This window comes from Pelodiscus sinensis, chromosome 7, assembly GCF_049634645.1.
Source record: "Pelodiscus sinensis isolate JC-2024 chromosome 7, ASM4963464v1, whole genome shotgun sequence".
NCBI classification, from domain to species: Eukaryota; Metazoa; Chordata; order Testudines; family Trionychidae; genus Pelodiscus; species Pelodiscus sinensis.
In genome coordinates, this window is record NC_134717.1 from 1,236,654 (window position 1) to 1,252,245 (window position 15,592).

Here is a 15,592-nt window from a genome sequence, read left to right on the forward strand (position 1 = left end):
CCGTTTAGATGGAAGCGCCGTGGGGGAGGGCGTGTCTCTCCCCGTGTGAACGCCCAGCCCCCCGCGAAGCCAAGGACAATTGAACCATGCCGCCATGCACCCCATTTCTCTTGGCTTGCCCCCCGAGCCGGACACCTGCCCCCAAGCCGCTCTGGGGTCCCGGGCTGGGAACACAGACCCGCCGTCAGCCTCTGGGAATTGCTCCAGCAACGAGCTGTTGAAACTTTCCCGCTGGCCGCCGAGTATTTTTGGACGTGCTGTATAAATATTAACGGTAAGGCGCTCTCTCCCCGACTTGGCGCCGTGCCCCCGCCGGACCGCCTGGCTTCCCGGCACGGGATCCCCCTGTTTTGGTATGCGCCCGCCAGTCAGCCTGCGCCTGGCTTTGTCTGGGCCTGCCGCTGGCCCCACACCGAGTCGTCCTCTCGCTTTGGGGAGCTGGGGCTTGCGTGCAGGGCCCTGCCCCTCCTGCTGCTCTCTGGGCCTGTGTCCACGCTGCGGAGCGGGGGTGGCCGCTAACGGGCCCCGTGCGATTGCACGAGTGTAAACGCCCACTGTGCAGCACGTCCACACGAGCCAGGCTGCCTCCGCCGCAGCGTCCGGCTGCACGAACTGCTGCTGCACTGGCTTCTAGCCCTATGGGACCGGGGGCCAGGGTTCAAACTCCCATAAGCCCCTGGCAAAACCCCATGGCCCCGGTGGCTGGCCACTAACTCCCCCGCCCCCGCTTCCTGGCCCTGTCTCCCCAGGCCTGCTCAGCGCTCGGCTCCACAGGCAGGGGGGTCGCAGCTGCTGGCTCCCATCTGAACCGCCCTGGCCCTGGCTGGTCACAGTCCGTTGGGCCCCGTCACCATGACGGACTCCACTGGGTGTCGGGCTCAGCGCTGCTAAGCGATTTGGGAGCCAGGCTGCGAGAGAGACTAGTGCATCGGGGCAGGCTCGGAATCCGGAGTCACGCCACTTGGAGTGACTCCAGATTTACAGCAGCACCCAGCCGCAGCGCCCCTGGGGTTCAGCGTCCTCTGCAGACACGGCCGGCCGGGGAGGAGAGACCCCGGGGGATCATCCAGGCCCCAAGCCTGAGGATGCGCCTAGACCAGGCCTGACTGGGGCTTGTCCAACCTGCTCGTCACCCCCGCCCGGGCGCGGTTCCCACAGTGGCCCAGGTCCCGATTCCAGGGCCCCCAGCCTCCCGAGGGGCAGCTGTTCCCCCACAGCCCCAGCTCCCCAGCTGGTGATGCCCATCCCCACGTGTCCTGCCCTCAGGGGCTGGGGGGCCTCGGCTCCCCACTTCGGGACGGCCCTTCCCTGCGCCGTGCCCCCCCTGGGCCTGCGGCTCTCCAGCGGGCTCCTCAGGGCGAGTGGAGCCAGACCCCGGCCATGTGTCCAACTGGGACCCTCTAGGTAACAGAGCCTGCACTGAGCTCGGCCTGCCCTACAGCCGCGGCACGTGGGTGGGTCCTATTCACCCTGTGACCCCCCCAACCCTCTTCACCCTGTGACCCCCACATCCTCCTTCACCCTGTGACCCACCAGTCCCCCAGCCCCATTCGCCCTGTGAACCCTGGAGCACCCTTGTACACATATTTCTTGACTCCTTTAAAGAATTCTAATAGCCTGGCGAGGCGCGATTTTCCCTTAGCAAAATCCATGTTGTCTCTTCCCCAAAAGAGTGTGTTCATCGCTGTCGGACACTTCTGGTCTTTCCTGGAAGGTCAACCCGTTTGCCTGGCATTGAAGTTGGGTTTGCCGGCCTGCGTGTGCCAGGATCGCCTCGGGGGCCTTTTTTCAAAATTGGGGGCCCATTCGCTCTCCTCGGCTGTGTCTAGACGACAGGGTTTTGTCAACAAAATTGGACTTTTGTCGACAAAACCTACGTGTACACTACCGCTGAACAGAACTCGGCATTTTGTCAATGGTGGTAAGCCCCGTTCTACAAGGCATAACGCCTTCTGGCGACAGTTCTATGGCCAGAAGGCATGACCGTGTAGAGGCGATACTTTGCGTCTACACTCTCATGTGAGCAAAGCGGCTTGCTTTGTTGACAGAACCGGATGCAGTCTAGATACGCTTTGTCGACAGAAGCTTTGTCAACAGTATCGGGCAACAAGGCCTCTGTCAACAAAAGCCTGTAATCTAGACGTACCCCTCCCGTCCAGGCCCCTGCACTCAAAGATCAGGAGGCAGGCTGAAAAATGGCACCATGGAAAGAAAAAGAAATGGCTCTGGGTCGTTTTATTTCGCTTTGGAGGTCAGAGAATTCAGGGCCACATTTGCACTTTTTTCTCGGTCACCACAGTGTTTTGTGTTGTACACTGGGAGCTGAGCTGTTCAGGGGGATAACGTGAGGCCAGCATTTGGGGTCGTTAAGCCTTGCACAAAATCACAGGCCTTGGTAACATTTTCCATTTTAACGCCCCAGCTCCATAGTCCCTACCTGCCGCAGCCGCCGCGATACGAACACAACGTTGCAAAACCTACGGGGGTAATAGTGTTTTGTGCGTGTGTGCACGTCCGTGCCTCACTCCCCCTCAAGCGACTGGTCCCAAGGAACCGGCCCCACACCCACAGGGGTGCACATGGACAATTCACAGCCACAGGCTGGGAGCTCCCTCCGCGGGCGGGGACGGCAGTGGGGCAAGGAAGAGTGAAAAGGCAACACGCCCCATTTGCACAGACATTCCTGCACCAAGGCAGGGACCAGTTTTAGGCTCGTCTCTTCCCAGCCATGTTGTTCCCCCTTCGGGGGCTCGCTGAGAGGCGAGGCAGCCCGCACAGGGCCCCTGGCTGCAGAACGGCCCAGCTGGGCATTGCGTAGCATGGACATCGCAATGGTCTCTTCAAACAGCCCCCAGCCTGCCCCAGAGTGGAGCCTGCCCCAGGGGAAAGTCACACACGGGCAGGGAGATGAGCCAGAGTGAATAGGCAGGTGGGCAAAGCATGAGGGGAACCCAGGAGCATAAACTCCCTGGAGCATGGATATGCAGTGACACCCCCCCCTCTTCTCTGAGCTGCTAGGGCCTCTCCCCTCCCCATCCCCTGGGAAACCAGCACACACAGGACCCCTGGGGTGGATTTGAACCTAGGACCGCTGGAGCGTAGTATAGGAGCCTCTACTGCTGGAGCTCTCAAGCCAGCTGGCTCCCAGCCTAGGCTGTAATGGTCTAAGTGCCATTGCATGGGACAGCGCCCCAAGCCCCAGGTAGGAGACCTCCCCTCGTAAGCACCCTTCCGGTCCAAGGAGGAGAGGACTCTAGCCCAGCGCTGGGCAATTATTTTCAATGGGGGGGAGGGGGGGTACGCAATTCCAAGAATTGGGTAAGTGGTCAAGGGCTGCTCTTTCCTAGGCTAGTAATGGAGGAGGGCTGGGATGGAATTTGGGTGCAGGAAGGAGCTCTGGGTGAGGGATGGGGAGGCAGAGGCAGAATTCGGGGGCAGGAGGTAGCTGGGGGTGGGGTCTGGGAGGAGGGCGGGTGCAGGGGGGTTGTGGCGTGCAGCAGGGGTGGGGTGGCTAGGAGGCGTGACGTGGCTAGGAGGTGCTTACCAGAGGCAGCTCCCTGTCTGCCACACGGCCGGCTGCCTCCCAGCCAGCTCCCTGCCACCCACCTGTGGCTCAAAGCAGCCCGATTCCAGACCATGTGTGTGTGTGTGTGTGTGTGTGTGTCTGGGCAGTGTGCCCCAAGAGAGGAGGGGGCAGCGGGTCTCCGGGTGCTGCACCCACCTGGCCGCACCATGCCTGCGGATCCCATTGGCCAGTCTCCAGCCAATGAGAGGCTGCAAGGATGGTGCTAGGGTAGGGGGCAGAAACACATGCTGGCCCACATAGCTGGCTGCTTTGAGCGGCCTATGGGGCCGCAGCCAGGCACGTTCCAAAGTTTTGGTGAGCCACATGCAGTCCAGACTGTGACCACCCCTGCTCTGGCTTTCTGGTGTGAGGACACTGCTTCAGCGCAGCTCTGTGCAGTTGCTCTGCTCAGCTTCTCTGAATGGGCCCATCCCCACGGCATCTGGGCACCAGCAGCAGGAGTGCTCTATCCTAGTCACGTGCAATAGGGAGCCCCGCAGCCGGGTCCCAGGGTGCCAGCACTTGCCTCTGAATTGAGCAACACTGTGGAACATGGCTGCCGCTTGCCCAGGCCTGGCACGTACCGAATTTGCCCTCCTGGCCCTAGTGCCGTAAAGCCTCAGAAGGATGCAACCCCCTGCCCGGAGCTGCAATACTAGCCCAGAGCCTGCCCCCTGCGCGGTAAACCAGCACCCTTTGAGCCCTGTTTTGCCAGCTCACTCCCTGCTAACGGGCTTGGGGCGTGAGGCAGAGACCGGGGCTCCTGTCGGCCGACGCTGATGGCTTGGGGGCCGTGCTGAACGCTTTGCAGAGGTCTGGTGGGAACAGCTCCCCGGTCCATGGAGCTTACAATCTCGTGGCCCGTTCGGTCCCCCTAAGCCAGGGCAGAAAGGGGCCTCGCGCCAGCCGGGCCGTGATGCGGGTCTCAGCCCGGCTCCGCCCCGTCGGGCCAGGGTTAGTTTTCCGAGAAGTGGCTGGACTCCGACAGGACCTTCCCGTCCTTGGTTTCAATGGTCTTGATGAGGACGGCTCTCTTGTGCGAGGCGGCCGCAGGCGGGGAGGGGAGCGGCGCAGGGGGAGGCGGGCGTGCGGCTGCGTAAGCAAGTCGGGAAGGGGGTGGGTTTAGAAATCTAGTCGAGAAATCAGAGAGGGTTCGGTTTTAGGAAGAGGCTCGCGATTGGTTCCCAAAGGGATTGAGCCCAGGAGAGGCGGGAAGCTGGGACTGGCTGGCCAATCAGAGGCAAGGCTTTATGCATGCAAATCGACGGGCGAAGCCTATTGGACACGCGGCCCTGGTTCAGCCACCAAGGCACGCAGGGGCAGACTGACAGCGACTAATTTGCATATATTTACATACAGATCCACCCCAGCTCAGAGACAGAGCCAAGGCAGTGGAAGGAGCCTTCCTAGGGGGGCCCAACCCGGTCGCCACTCCACCGGCCAGCGGCCACGGTTCATGCTGGCACCAGCCCGGTCCCTGGAGCAGCGTCACTGGCTCCCCACGTCCTAGGACGATGCCCGTAGGGATGCTCCCCCGCCATGGACAATGGGGCGCTCTCCGGGACCCCCACTTCCCTTGTACCGGCGGGAGGCTGAGAGCCTGGCCCATGTGCCCAGGCCCTGCTGCGAAGGGAGGCTGCTTGTCCCGCCGGGGGGGATGCAGAGGCAGCTGGTGCCTGCAGGAGGGGGCTGCCCTCCCCCCCCAGGCCAGGCTACGGGAGCCAGGGAGAGACTCACCCAGTCTGTCCACAGCGCTGATTTGTGGGGTCAGGCCCGGGCTGGTCATCCTGGGAGAGGAGCAGAGACGGGGGCGCCGTCAGGAGGGTCCAGGGCCCAGCCGGCGCCATGTCAGCCACCAGCCCCAGCCCTGCCCTCGCTGGCTGGCGGGCACTTGCCACGCAGAGGGGGGAAGACGGCCATGGGGGGGGGCTACCTCCTGGAACAAGCCTACTCTGCATTTGTGGGGGGCAGGGGGAGGGGACTTGTCTGGGGTCCCCCACAGTGCGGACCTCAGCCCCTTCGCTCATGCGGCCTCTAGGAGGGTGTCACCCCCACTGCCAACACAGCCCCACCCGCACCCGGTGCGCCAGCCTGTCCCGGCAGCCCCCAGCCTCTTCCAGAGAATCTGCCAGGGTGGTTTCTACCAATGCACCCCACGCTTCTGGGTGCCCCGTGCTCTGCCGGTGCCCCTCACTCCCGACCTGCAGCTCCTGCCGACCCACCCGTGTTCCCCCAGCCCTGCCGGTGCCCCTCACTCCCGACCTGCAGCTCCTGCCGACCCACCCGTGTTCCCCCAGCCCTGCCGGTGCCCCTCACTCCCACCTGCAGCTCCTGCCGACCCACCCGTGTTCCCCCAGCCCTGCCGGTGCCCCTCACTCCCGACCTGCAGCTCCTGCCGACCCACCCGTGTTCCCCCAGCCCTGCCGGTGCCCCTCACTCCTGACCTGCAGCTCCTGCCGACCCACCCGTGTTCCCCCAGCCCTGCCGGTGCCCCTCACTCCCACCTGCAGCTCCTGCCGACCCACCCGCGTTCCCCCAGCCCTGCCGGTGCCCCTCACTCCCACCTGCAGCCCCTGCCGACCCACCCGTGTTCCCCCAGCCCTGCCGGTGCCCCTCACTCCCGACCTGCAGCTCCTGCCGACCCACCCGTGTTCCCCCAGCCCTGCCGGTGCCCCTCACTCCCACCTGCAGCTCCTGCCGACCCACCCGTGTTCCCCCAGCCCTGCCGGTGCCCCTCACTCCCACCTGCAGCTCCTGCCGACCCACCCGTGTTCCCCCAGCCCTGCCGGTGCCCCTCACTCCCACCTGCAGCTCCTGCCGACCCACCCGTGTTCCCCCAGCCCTGCCGGTGCCCCTCACTCCCGACCTGCAGCTCCTGCCGACCCACCCGTGTTCCCCCAGCCCTGCCGGTGCCCCTCACTCCCGACCTGCAGCTCCTGCCGACCCACCCGTGTTCCCCCAGCCCTGCCGGTGCCCCTCACTCCCGACCTGCAGCTCCTGCCGACCCACCCGTGTTCCCCCAGCCCTGCCGGTGCCCCTCACTCCCAGCTGCAGCTCCTGCCGACCCACCCGTGTTCCCCCAGCCCTGCCGGTGCCCCTCACTCCCACCTGCAGCTCCTGCCGACCCACCCGTGTTCCCCCAGCCCTGCCGGTGCCCCTCACTCCCCAGCTGCAGCTCCTGCCGACCCACCCGTGTTCCCCCAGCCCTGCCGGTGCCCCTCACTCCCGACCTGCAGCTCCTGCCGACCCACCCGTGTTCCCCCAGCCCTGCCGGTGCCCCTCACTCCCAGCTGCAGCTCCTGCCGACCCACCCGTGTTCCCCCAGCCCTGCCGGTGCCCCTCACTCCCACCTGCAGCTCCTGCCGACCCACCCGTGTTCCCCCAGCCCTGCCGGTGCCCCTCACTCCCAGCTGCAGCTCCTGCCGACCCACCCGTGTTCCCCCAGCCCTGCCGGTGCCCCTCACTCCCACCTGCAGCTCCTGCCGACCCACCCGTGTTCCCCCAGCCCTGCCGGTGCCCCTCACTCCCCAGCTGCAGCTCCTGCCGACCCACCCGTGTTCCCCCAGCCCTGCCGGTGCCCCTCACTCCCCAGCTGCAGCTCCTGCCGACCCACCCGTGTTCCCCCAGCCCTGCCGGTGCCCCTCACTCCCGGCCTGCAGCTCCTGCCGACCCACCCGTGTTCCCCCAGCCCTGCCGGTGCCCCTCACTCCCACCTGCAGCTCCTGCTGACCCACCCGTGTTCCCCCAGCCCTGCCGGTGCCCCTCACTCCCACCTGCAGCTCCTGCCGACCCACCCGTGTTCCCCCAGCCCTGCCGGTGCCCCTCACTCCCACCTGCAGCTCCTGCCGACCCACCCGTGTTCCCCCAGCCCTGCCGGTGCCCCTCACTCCCACCTGCAGCTCCTGCCGACCCACCCGTGTTCCCCCAGCCCTGCCGGTGCCCCTCACTCCCACCTGCAGCTCCTGCCGACCCACCCGTGTTCCCCCAGCCCTGCCGGTGCCCCTCACTCCCACTTGCAGCTCCTGCCGACCCACCCGTGTTCCCCCAGCCCTGCCGGTGCCCCTCACTCCCACCTGCAGCTCCTGCCGACCCACCCGTGTTCCCCCAGCCCTGCCGGTGCCCCTCACTCCCACCTGCAGCTCCTGCTGAACCACCCGTGTTCCCCCAGCCCTGCCGGTGCCCCTCACTCCCAGCTGCAGCCCCCACCAGCCCAGCCCTGCCAGTGCCCCTCACTCCCCAGCCGCAGCCCCTGCCAGCCCGGCCCCGTGCCAGCCCCACCCCGGCCGGCCCCGCCTGCTCACCGGCTCTCCTCGCCCTCCAGCAGCTTGCGGTAGGTGGCGATCTCGATGTCCAGGGCCAGCTTGAGGTTCATCAGCTCCTGGTACTCGCGCACCTTCCGCGCCATGTCCTGCTTGGCCTGCTTCAGCGCCTCCTCCAGGCTCTGCACGGTCTCCCGGGCGCTGCGCAAGGCCTGCTCGCCCTGCTCCTCCGCCAGCTCCACCGCCTGCTCCAGGCTGGCGCGCTGCCCGGGGCAGACACAGGGTTACGGGGCGGGGGGCGGCCGGGCGCCTATCGGAGACTCCGAGGGCGGAGGAGATCACCCAACACCACGGGCCACTGCTCCCCCAGAAGCCTTTGCACCTGCGCCCGTGGCCCTCCCCGGCAGCGGCCTCGGGACCCACGGCGGGAGGGGAGCAGGACTTCCCAGGGGAGAGGGGAGAACCCGGCTCCCCCGGCAGACTCTGGCCTCGGAGGAGCCGGCCGGAGTGGCCGAGCTGCGGGAGGGGTCCCTGGGATGAGACCGTAGCCCTGCCCCACCCCCCGCCCCACAGCCTGAGGGGGGCCACCCGAGGGGGGGCTCACCTGGTTCTTCAGGGCCTCGATGTCCGCGTTGAGCCTCTGGGCGTAGCGGCTCAGCTCCGCGATCTCGCCCCGGACGCTTTTCGTCTCCTCGCCGTGCCGCCGGGCCTGGGCCGCCATGTCCTCGAACTGCGCAGGGGGAGGGGTCCCTAAGGCACAGCCCCAGGCAGCCCACCAGCAGAGCAGAGCCAGCCCCAGTAGGGTCCCACCCGCCAGGCCAGCCGTTCCCCAGCACGCCCCCTTCCCCCGGGAGCTCGGCCCTCGCACGGGGCTCGGACGCTTCTCCCCAGCTCCGTGACCAGGGAGCTGGTGGGAGCGGAGTCAGCCCAGGTATCCGCCCAGCCTCTGGGTGGGGGACGTCAGCTCACAACCTGCAGCTCCTGCCAGAAGCCACCCTCGGCTCTTTGGGGGCTCGTGGGGGTCCCTCTCCCTCCATGTGGCTGCTGCCTCCCACTCGCAGCTGGGCTTGCACCCCAGGGGGAGTCACTGATCCTTGGGGAGGGGTGTGTCTGCTCATTCGTCCGTGTACCCTTTGGGGAGAGCCCATGTCTGGGGCATGCCACAAGGCCTGACTGCAAGCCCACAGTTGGCTTGTGCACTCCCCAGCTCCATGTTCACGATCAGCCAGCGTGCTCACTGCGCACGTGGACTTGTGCGAGTCGCACCGGGCGGGAGGCAGGGCAGGCAAGAGGGAATGCAGGTGAGCATCTCGAGGCGTGGGGAACAGGCAGGCGGTGGACGAAGTTTTGCCTGCACGGGGCCGTGCCAGTGAGCGTGCGAGCAGCGTGCAAGCAGGAGGAAGCGTGACCGTGCATGCACGGTGTGGGGGGGGGGGGGGAAGTGCCACTCACCTTGTGCTTGTACCATTGCTCGGCCTCTGCCCGGCTCTTGGCCGCCACGGCCTGGTACTGAGCTTTGACCTCGTCTATAACCTGATTCATCTCCAGCTCCCGGCTGTTGTCTATTTCCACCGTCACCTGGGTGTTGTGCACCTGGGCCTGCAGCTCCCGCACCTCCTGGGGAGGGAAGCAATCGGGGGGGGGGGCAGGATTAGACTCTGCTTGCCTTGTCTACGGACTCCCCGCACCTGCAGCCCCACCCTCCCCGGGAGGGATCGCCAGCCAGAGGGGACGGAGCCTTTGGACCGACCCCAACCCCCCCCCCCCCGTGTGGCAGGCTCACCAGCCGGCACCCACCTCGGCAAACAGCTGCTTGAGGCAGTGGATTTCGTCCGTGGCGCTCCCCAGCTTCGACTCCACGTCCACCTTCCGCAGGTACAGGTCGTCGAGATCCTGCCGGCCACGGAGAGACGCCGTCAGGGCACCTCCGGGTGGAGGGAGGGGCGCGCTGGTCAGCCCCCCAGGCACCAGGGGGCAGAGCCCTCCAGGCAGGAACACGCTTGGGGGCTGGGGTTAGGTTGGGCAGGTTGCTGAAGGGGCGTGGTTTCAGGGGGAGGGGAGTGGCTTCAGGCAGAAGGGGCGGGGCTTGGACTTGCCTTCCCTAGCTGGGCCACCGCTCATGCTCTGGAGCCAGTCTGCTCCATGGGACACAGGGGGGGCGGGAGGGAAATGTTGGCTGGGTTTAGGCTTCTAAGCGGCACACGGGACCGTTTGTAGGGTCCAGCCTAGTGGCCAGTTGGGTTGGACGGAAGGAGGGAGGCCCTGGGGCGCTTGGCAGGAGGAACCCGACGCACGGGGCAGGCCAGCCCGTCCTTATTAGGAGTTTCTCTTATGCAAGCCGACAGATCTGGCTGCATTACGTTGTCACCCGTCACTTGGCGCCCTATGCTCATGCGGGGGCGGGAGTGACAATACTACCAGGCCACCGGGCGAGGTAGGGAGGGGACAGCTCAGTGCTCTTGGAAGGGGCGGGGCCTCGTGTGGGCGGGGCCTCGAGTGGGCGGGGCAGCCAGCTCTCAGTGCTGCCCCAGACAGTCCTCCAAGCTGCACAGAGCCAGCGCCTGCGCTCCGGGCATGATTTAAAGGGTGCAGAGATCTGGCAGCTGCTAGGCCCTTTTGAATTGCTGGGCCCGGGGCAGTGCCGCCCCCCCCCATTGCCCCCTCCCTGGCTCCCCCGTTTGGGGAGTCTGAGCCTAGAAAACCTTCAGACTTGCTCCGAGCGCGCCACCCCCATTGTGCACGCGACCCACGCCCCAGCACGCCGACTGCAACCCAGCGCTCTGCACCTCCAACTGCCACCGCAACCCAACGCCACGAACCCATCGCCTACAGCAGCCGCCCTCACACCCGGGGCCAGTCAGTCGCTGGGACTGCTCCGCCTGTCCCTGCCTTGCCACCCCTGGCCGATGCACCTGTGCCACTGTCAGAGGGGTGGCTGGCGGGGGACACGGAGGCACGGTCCGCCGCAGAAGGCTGACTGGATTTCATCCCCACACAGAACATGACACTTTCGCTAGGCAGCTCCACCAGGATCCTGGGCTCCCCACAATTCCCCTCCCAAGTTCCCTGTGGGCCTTCTTCCCCAGGGACGGGCCTGGGGTGAATGGTTCCTCCAGTCACGCAGCGCCCCGAGTCTGACCCTGCCCATGGTGGGGAGGGGAGCGGGATCCAGGGGGCAGGGTGCACCCTGCTGGGCAGTACAGGGCAAAGCCAGGGCTGGCTGGGCACAGACACCCTCGGGGGGGGGGGGGGGTCCTAGGGGCCCGGGGCACAGACATCCCCAGGAAAGGGGGGGGGGGAATTCTCACTTTCTTTGTCATGACAAATTCGTTCTCCAGCTGGTTCCGCCGGTTGATCTCATCCTCGTACCTGGGGAGAGAGGGGACATGTGGGGACCCAGGCAGCATCCATGGGCCTGACGTGCAAGCCCAGCCCCATGGCAGAGGGGTGGTTGGACTGGGCCTTGCTGCTCTCGGATGCCCGACGGGCTCCAGGTTTGAATCCTGGGCATGTCTCACATGCCCCGGCTGCGGGGGGCTCAGAGGATGCTCAGAGATTGGGGTGGGAGGTGGCACTGGGGGCGCAGCCTGGAGTCACTTCATTGCGCCCCCTACTGGAGAGGGCTCAGCAGCCCATGGGAGGTGGCTGCATGGAGCCCTCCGAGAGGTGGGACCTAGGAGGAGAAATTGCTGGGTCCCTCTGGGGGGTGGCTGGGGCTGCCTCTGCCCTGCAGCGGGAGGCGTCAGAGAGGAGAGCCAATGAAGGCTGGTCCCCCAGAGACAGCCCCTCTGAGCTGGGCTCCTGATTTCCGGATTCCTCCCTGAGAAGGAGGCGCCAGGCTCAGCCCCACGGTGCGGGAGGTGGATGAGGTGCCGTGGGGGTGGGAGGGGTTTACTGGGCAAATACGACCCAAGACACATGGCGGCTGGTCCCAGCCAGGGCCAGACAAGCCCCCGCCCGGCCCCCATGGGTCTCCTGGAAGAGGCCCTGGCCACAGGTACCTGCCCTTCAGCTCCTCCAGCAGCTCCTGCATGCGACCCAGCTCTGCCTGCAGCCGGCCTCGGTCCTGGCTCAGCGCCTCCATTTGCTGCTTCAGGTTCTGGCTGGAGCGTGTCATGATCTGCCCGAGGCTGGACTTGAACTGGTCCTTCTCCTTCAGCAGCTTCAGCTGCGTCTCCAGCACTTTGTTCTGCTGCTCCAGGCTGCGGACCTGGTGGGGGGAACCAGTAGGGCTGGGCCCGGCCCTTCACTCCCACCGGGTCACCCAGGCAGGAAGCCGGGCAGAGATCCCCCTCCGGGGCTAAGGCAGGCCCCCAGAAATGCCTAGCCAGGGTCAGCGCCCAGAGGGATGCAGAGCAAGGGGACGGCTGCAGAGCGCCAGGCGTCGGGGTAAGATCCCCATCTCCCTGCAGCACAAACCGGGCCAATCCTGCGGAGGTTGGCTGGCCAGGCAGAGCCGCAGGAACCAGGGATCCCCCTGGAGCAACGTTCCTCTCCACCCCAGATTCCAATTCCAAAGCCGGCAGGGACCACTGTGATCAGCTGGTCTGACTCCCCCACGTCTAACCCAGGCCAGAGAATGGCCCCCCAGGCGTCCCTGGGGCAGGAGGTTTGGAAAGCCAGCCCTGTGGAGTGGCATGGAATGGAATGTGCCCGATCTAAAAATGCAAGACTCTTGTCTGAAGGCCTGGCTGAAGTTTTTCAGCCCGAAAATCCCCCCTCCGTCATCAGAACAGGCAGTTTCATTTAAAAAAAATCAACTGCCTGCAGGAAAATGCTGGGTTTTGACTGTCTTTCACTTAATCAAAAACAAACAAACCAAAAACACCCCCCATTCATTCAAGACAGTTTTGCATCAACACACACACACACACACACACACACACACACACACACACACACACACACACACACAATTCATTGAAGACAGTTTTGAATCAACATTTCTAAGTGAGGCCTCTCCCTCTCTCTGAAGCCAAGCGTTCCGTTTTGCTCAAAGCACGTCAATTTCCTTCGTGTCGACCCTGCGGATGCCAAACCGTCCCCCCCGTTTGGGTCGGCAACACGTTGCGCCCTGTGAATTTTCTGTCTGATTCCGAATGGAGCGCCACTCAAATGCCAGGAACGTCCCGCCAAGGGAAAACCTTGCTTTGTGGACGGCCTGTCGATTACACATCCACCTCGGTACTACGGGATCCACTCCCAGAGAGCCCGGCTTCACCACCAGGGGGCGACGCAGGGCCACCGTCCCCGACAGGTCCATGCTACCGGCAGGCCGCCAGTCCGACGTGCAGGCCCAGTGCGCTGATCCACACCACCCAGCAGAAACAGAGCCCTCCGGGGCTGAGAGCCTGCCGCCCGGTGCCTGGTTCGGTTCAACACCGTGCCAGGGCAGTGCCACCTTGCAGCCCCCAGGTTCATCCATCTTCTGGGTCACGGGCAAGAACGAACCTGGTGCCCTCTGGGCAGGGGAGCAGGTAGCCTCTGTGGGCCCTCAGGGCGGGGGGGCTCTGCTCTCCCAGGAGGGGCGGGCCCTTGGGCAGAGGGGGCGGGGCCTTGGGCAACCAGCTCAGAGCACTGCCAGGAGCACATGGTGTGGCACTCCAGTGGCTATTTAAAGGGCCCAGGGCTTCGGTCACGGCCGTTACGGGAAGGAGCCCCGGGCCCCTTTGAATCGCCCCACCCATAGGCTCCAGGGGAGCAGGGCCTCGCTACATAACCGCTCCCCCCAGAGCCTGCACAGACACCCCCCAGGATCCGGCCGGGAGCAGGAGGGGAGCAGGCGAACAGGAACTGCTGCTAGGGTGTCGTGCAGCAGATGGAGGCCGGGGCGGGAGCGAGACCAGCGCCAGTGCTGGCTGGAGCAGGACAACCACAGACTCAAGGGCCCGAAGGGACCTCAGGGCTCACCTATTCCTGCCCCCCCAAATACAGGCGCAGGAGGGGAACTGCCACGCTGCTGGCAAAGCAAGTGCATGGACGTGGCTGGGGCTTTTTGTACCTTCCACTCAGCCCAGTAAGAAACAGCCTCTAGGTCTCCTATAGATCCACGGCTGGGGGCTGCCCCACTGTGCCAGGTCCCTAGCGGCCAGGATGAGGGGACCCACCTGATGAGACCCAGACCGAATGCAAGGCCAGGGATCCTGCTTTGGGTGACTTCAGAGGGGCCACCCCACAGCTCCCAGACGGGCCTGGGCCAGACTCGAGGGAGGCTTCAAACGCCGTGCCCCATCCCCAGAGCCGCCCTGTCCCCAACGGGGCGTGCCAGAGGATCAGGGGTGCTCAGAACCCTTGGCATTGGCCTGGCACAGCAGGCGGAAGGACGAACCCTTGGGTTTTCTCTGCCACAAGAAGGGATCAAGTGGCAGCGTTTGCTTCTGCTGCCCCACGTTTCCTGGTGGCTTTGCCACACCCAGCCCTGGCTCAGCCCTCTCCCGCCCGGCTCGGGTCCCTTGGGCTGGCCAGCGCCAGGCTCTCGGGCCCGCCCTGTTGGAGTGGCACCCACGGACGTGGCCCAATGGCAGACACGGCCTCGCCCGCTTCGTCGGGCTAACCTCCCCGGCTGAGCTGGCGACCCCCCCCAGAGCTCCCTCCCCCGCCAAGCCGGTTGCTCGGGCGTGGCAGGCGGCTGGCACACCGTGCAGCCCGCTCCCAAGTCACTTCAGCTCCCAGCGGCTGAATGCTGCGGCTCTCCCACCTCCCCCCAAGGCGTTTTCTCACCAAGTGACCCAGGGCTGGCGGGACCGGACCCAGAGCCGGTGCCATGGGCGCACACACAGGCACACGGGCTTGGCCAAAAGGCACCAGCTCCAGAGGGAGGAAGGAGGAGCGATGCAGGGACACTTCACCCAGCAGCATTTTGCCTCCAACCACCACTTCCCCATGGAGCAAGTGACTTTTCTGCCCTTCAGCAAACCAAGCCAGGAGAAAGCGGGCACTTGGCTGGAGGCGAACACGGTCCGGTCCACGCCATGGCACGGCTCCAGGAGCCCTGGGCGGGGTGTTCCCGAGTCTAGGCTTTAGCGTCCACACTGCACTGCACCCGGAGTCACACCGCCCCGACTAGGGCCGGGCTGCAGCGCGGTGCGGAGGCGGGGGGCTCAAACCGGAGTGTGATCCGGAGCATGCACGGCAGTGTAGACGCGACCCGCCCGCGCTGCCTGGCCGGAGGGGGCCCGAGGAGCTCGGAGCCAGGGCCGGGGCCCCGCACCTTGTCGATGAAGGAGACGAACTGGTTGTTGAGTCCCTTGAGCTGCTCCTTCTCCTCGCTGCGCAGCTGGTGCAGCGCCGGGTCCAGCTCCGGGCCGGGCAGCGGGGCGAGCAGGAGGGAGGCGGAGGCGAGCCCGTAGCGGCTGCCGCCCGGCGAGCTGCGCAGGAAGCCCGAGGCGGCGCGGCCGGACAGCGAGCCCTGCGAGCGGCTGCTGAAGCCCATGGGGCCGGTGCGCGAGTAGCTGCTCATGGCGGGGCAGGGCGGCAGGTTCGAGCCCCGAGGCCGCCGGCGCCCAGAAATAGGGCTGCGGGAGCCTAGCCCCGCCCCCGGCGCGCCTCATTAGCATAGCCAGCCGCCAGGTGGGGCCAGCCCAGGTGGCCTTAGACCTAGCTCCTCCCTGTCCCCAACTTCATTTGCATAGCCCCACCCTTCCTTCGGGGGCACGAATGTTCACTCTTCTATCCCCAACCTTATTTGCATAGCCCCACCCCTTTCGGGAAGGGACATGGATTTTTCCCTCTTCCAGTCCCACCTCGGGCGGGGGCGGGGTCTGCAGCG

General features: G+C 65.8%; 1 protein-coding gene across 1 annotated transcript; it reads right to left on the reverse strand.

Annotated features, from left to right (window-relative positions):
* Nucleotides 1-2,216: 2,216 nt before the first annotated feature.
* On the reverse strand, nt 2,217-15,331 carry LOC142830132 (keratin, type II cytoskeletal 8-like). The gene is made up of 9 exons (XM_075932993.1): nt 15,035-15,331; nt 11,826-12,034; nt 11,133-11,193; nt 9,622-9,717; nt 9,277-9,441; nt 8,429-8,554; nt 7,867-8,087; nt 5,303-5,352; nt 2,217-4,657 (listed from the first exon to the last, which is right to left on the reverse strand). Exons 1-9 carry the CDS (start codon nt 15,281-15,283, stop codon nt 4,521-4,523), a joined length of 1,314 nt encoding a protein of 437 aa, XP_075789108.1. The 5' UTR covers nt 15,284-15,331; the 3' UTR covers nt 2,217-4,520.
* Between the last annotated feature and the right edge of the window lie 261 nt (nt 15,332-15,592).

Coding starts and splice junctions, on each gene's coding strand:
- LOC142830132 (XM_075932993.1), bottom strand. CDS start 15,283: ATGAGCAGCTACTCGCGCACCGGCCCCATGGGCTTCAGCAGCCGCTCG. Junction 11,194..11,825: donor CTGGAGGAGCTGAAGGGCAG/GTACCTGTGGCC, acceptor CTCTCTCCCCAG/GTACGAGGATGAGATCAACC. Junction 4,658..5,302: donor CAGCGCTGTGGACAGACTGG/GTGAGTCTCTCC, acceptor TTGCTTACGCAG/CCGCACGCCCGCCTCCCCCT.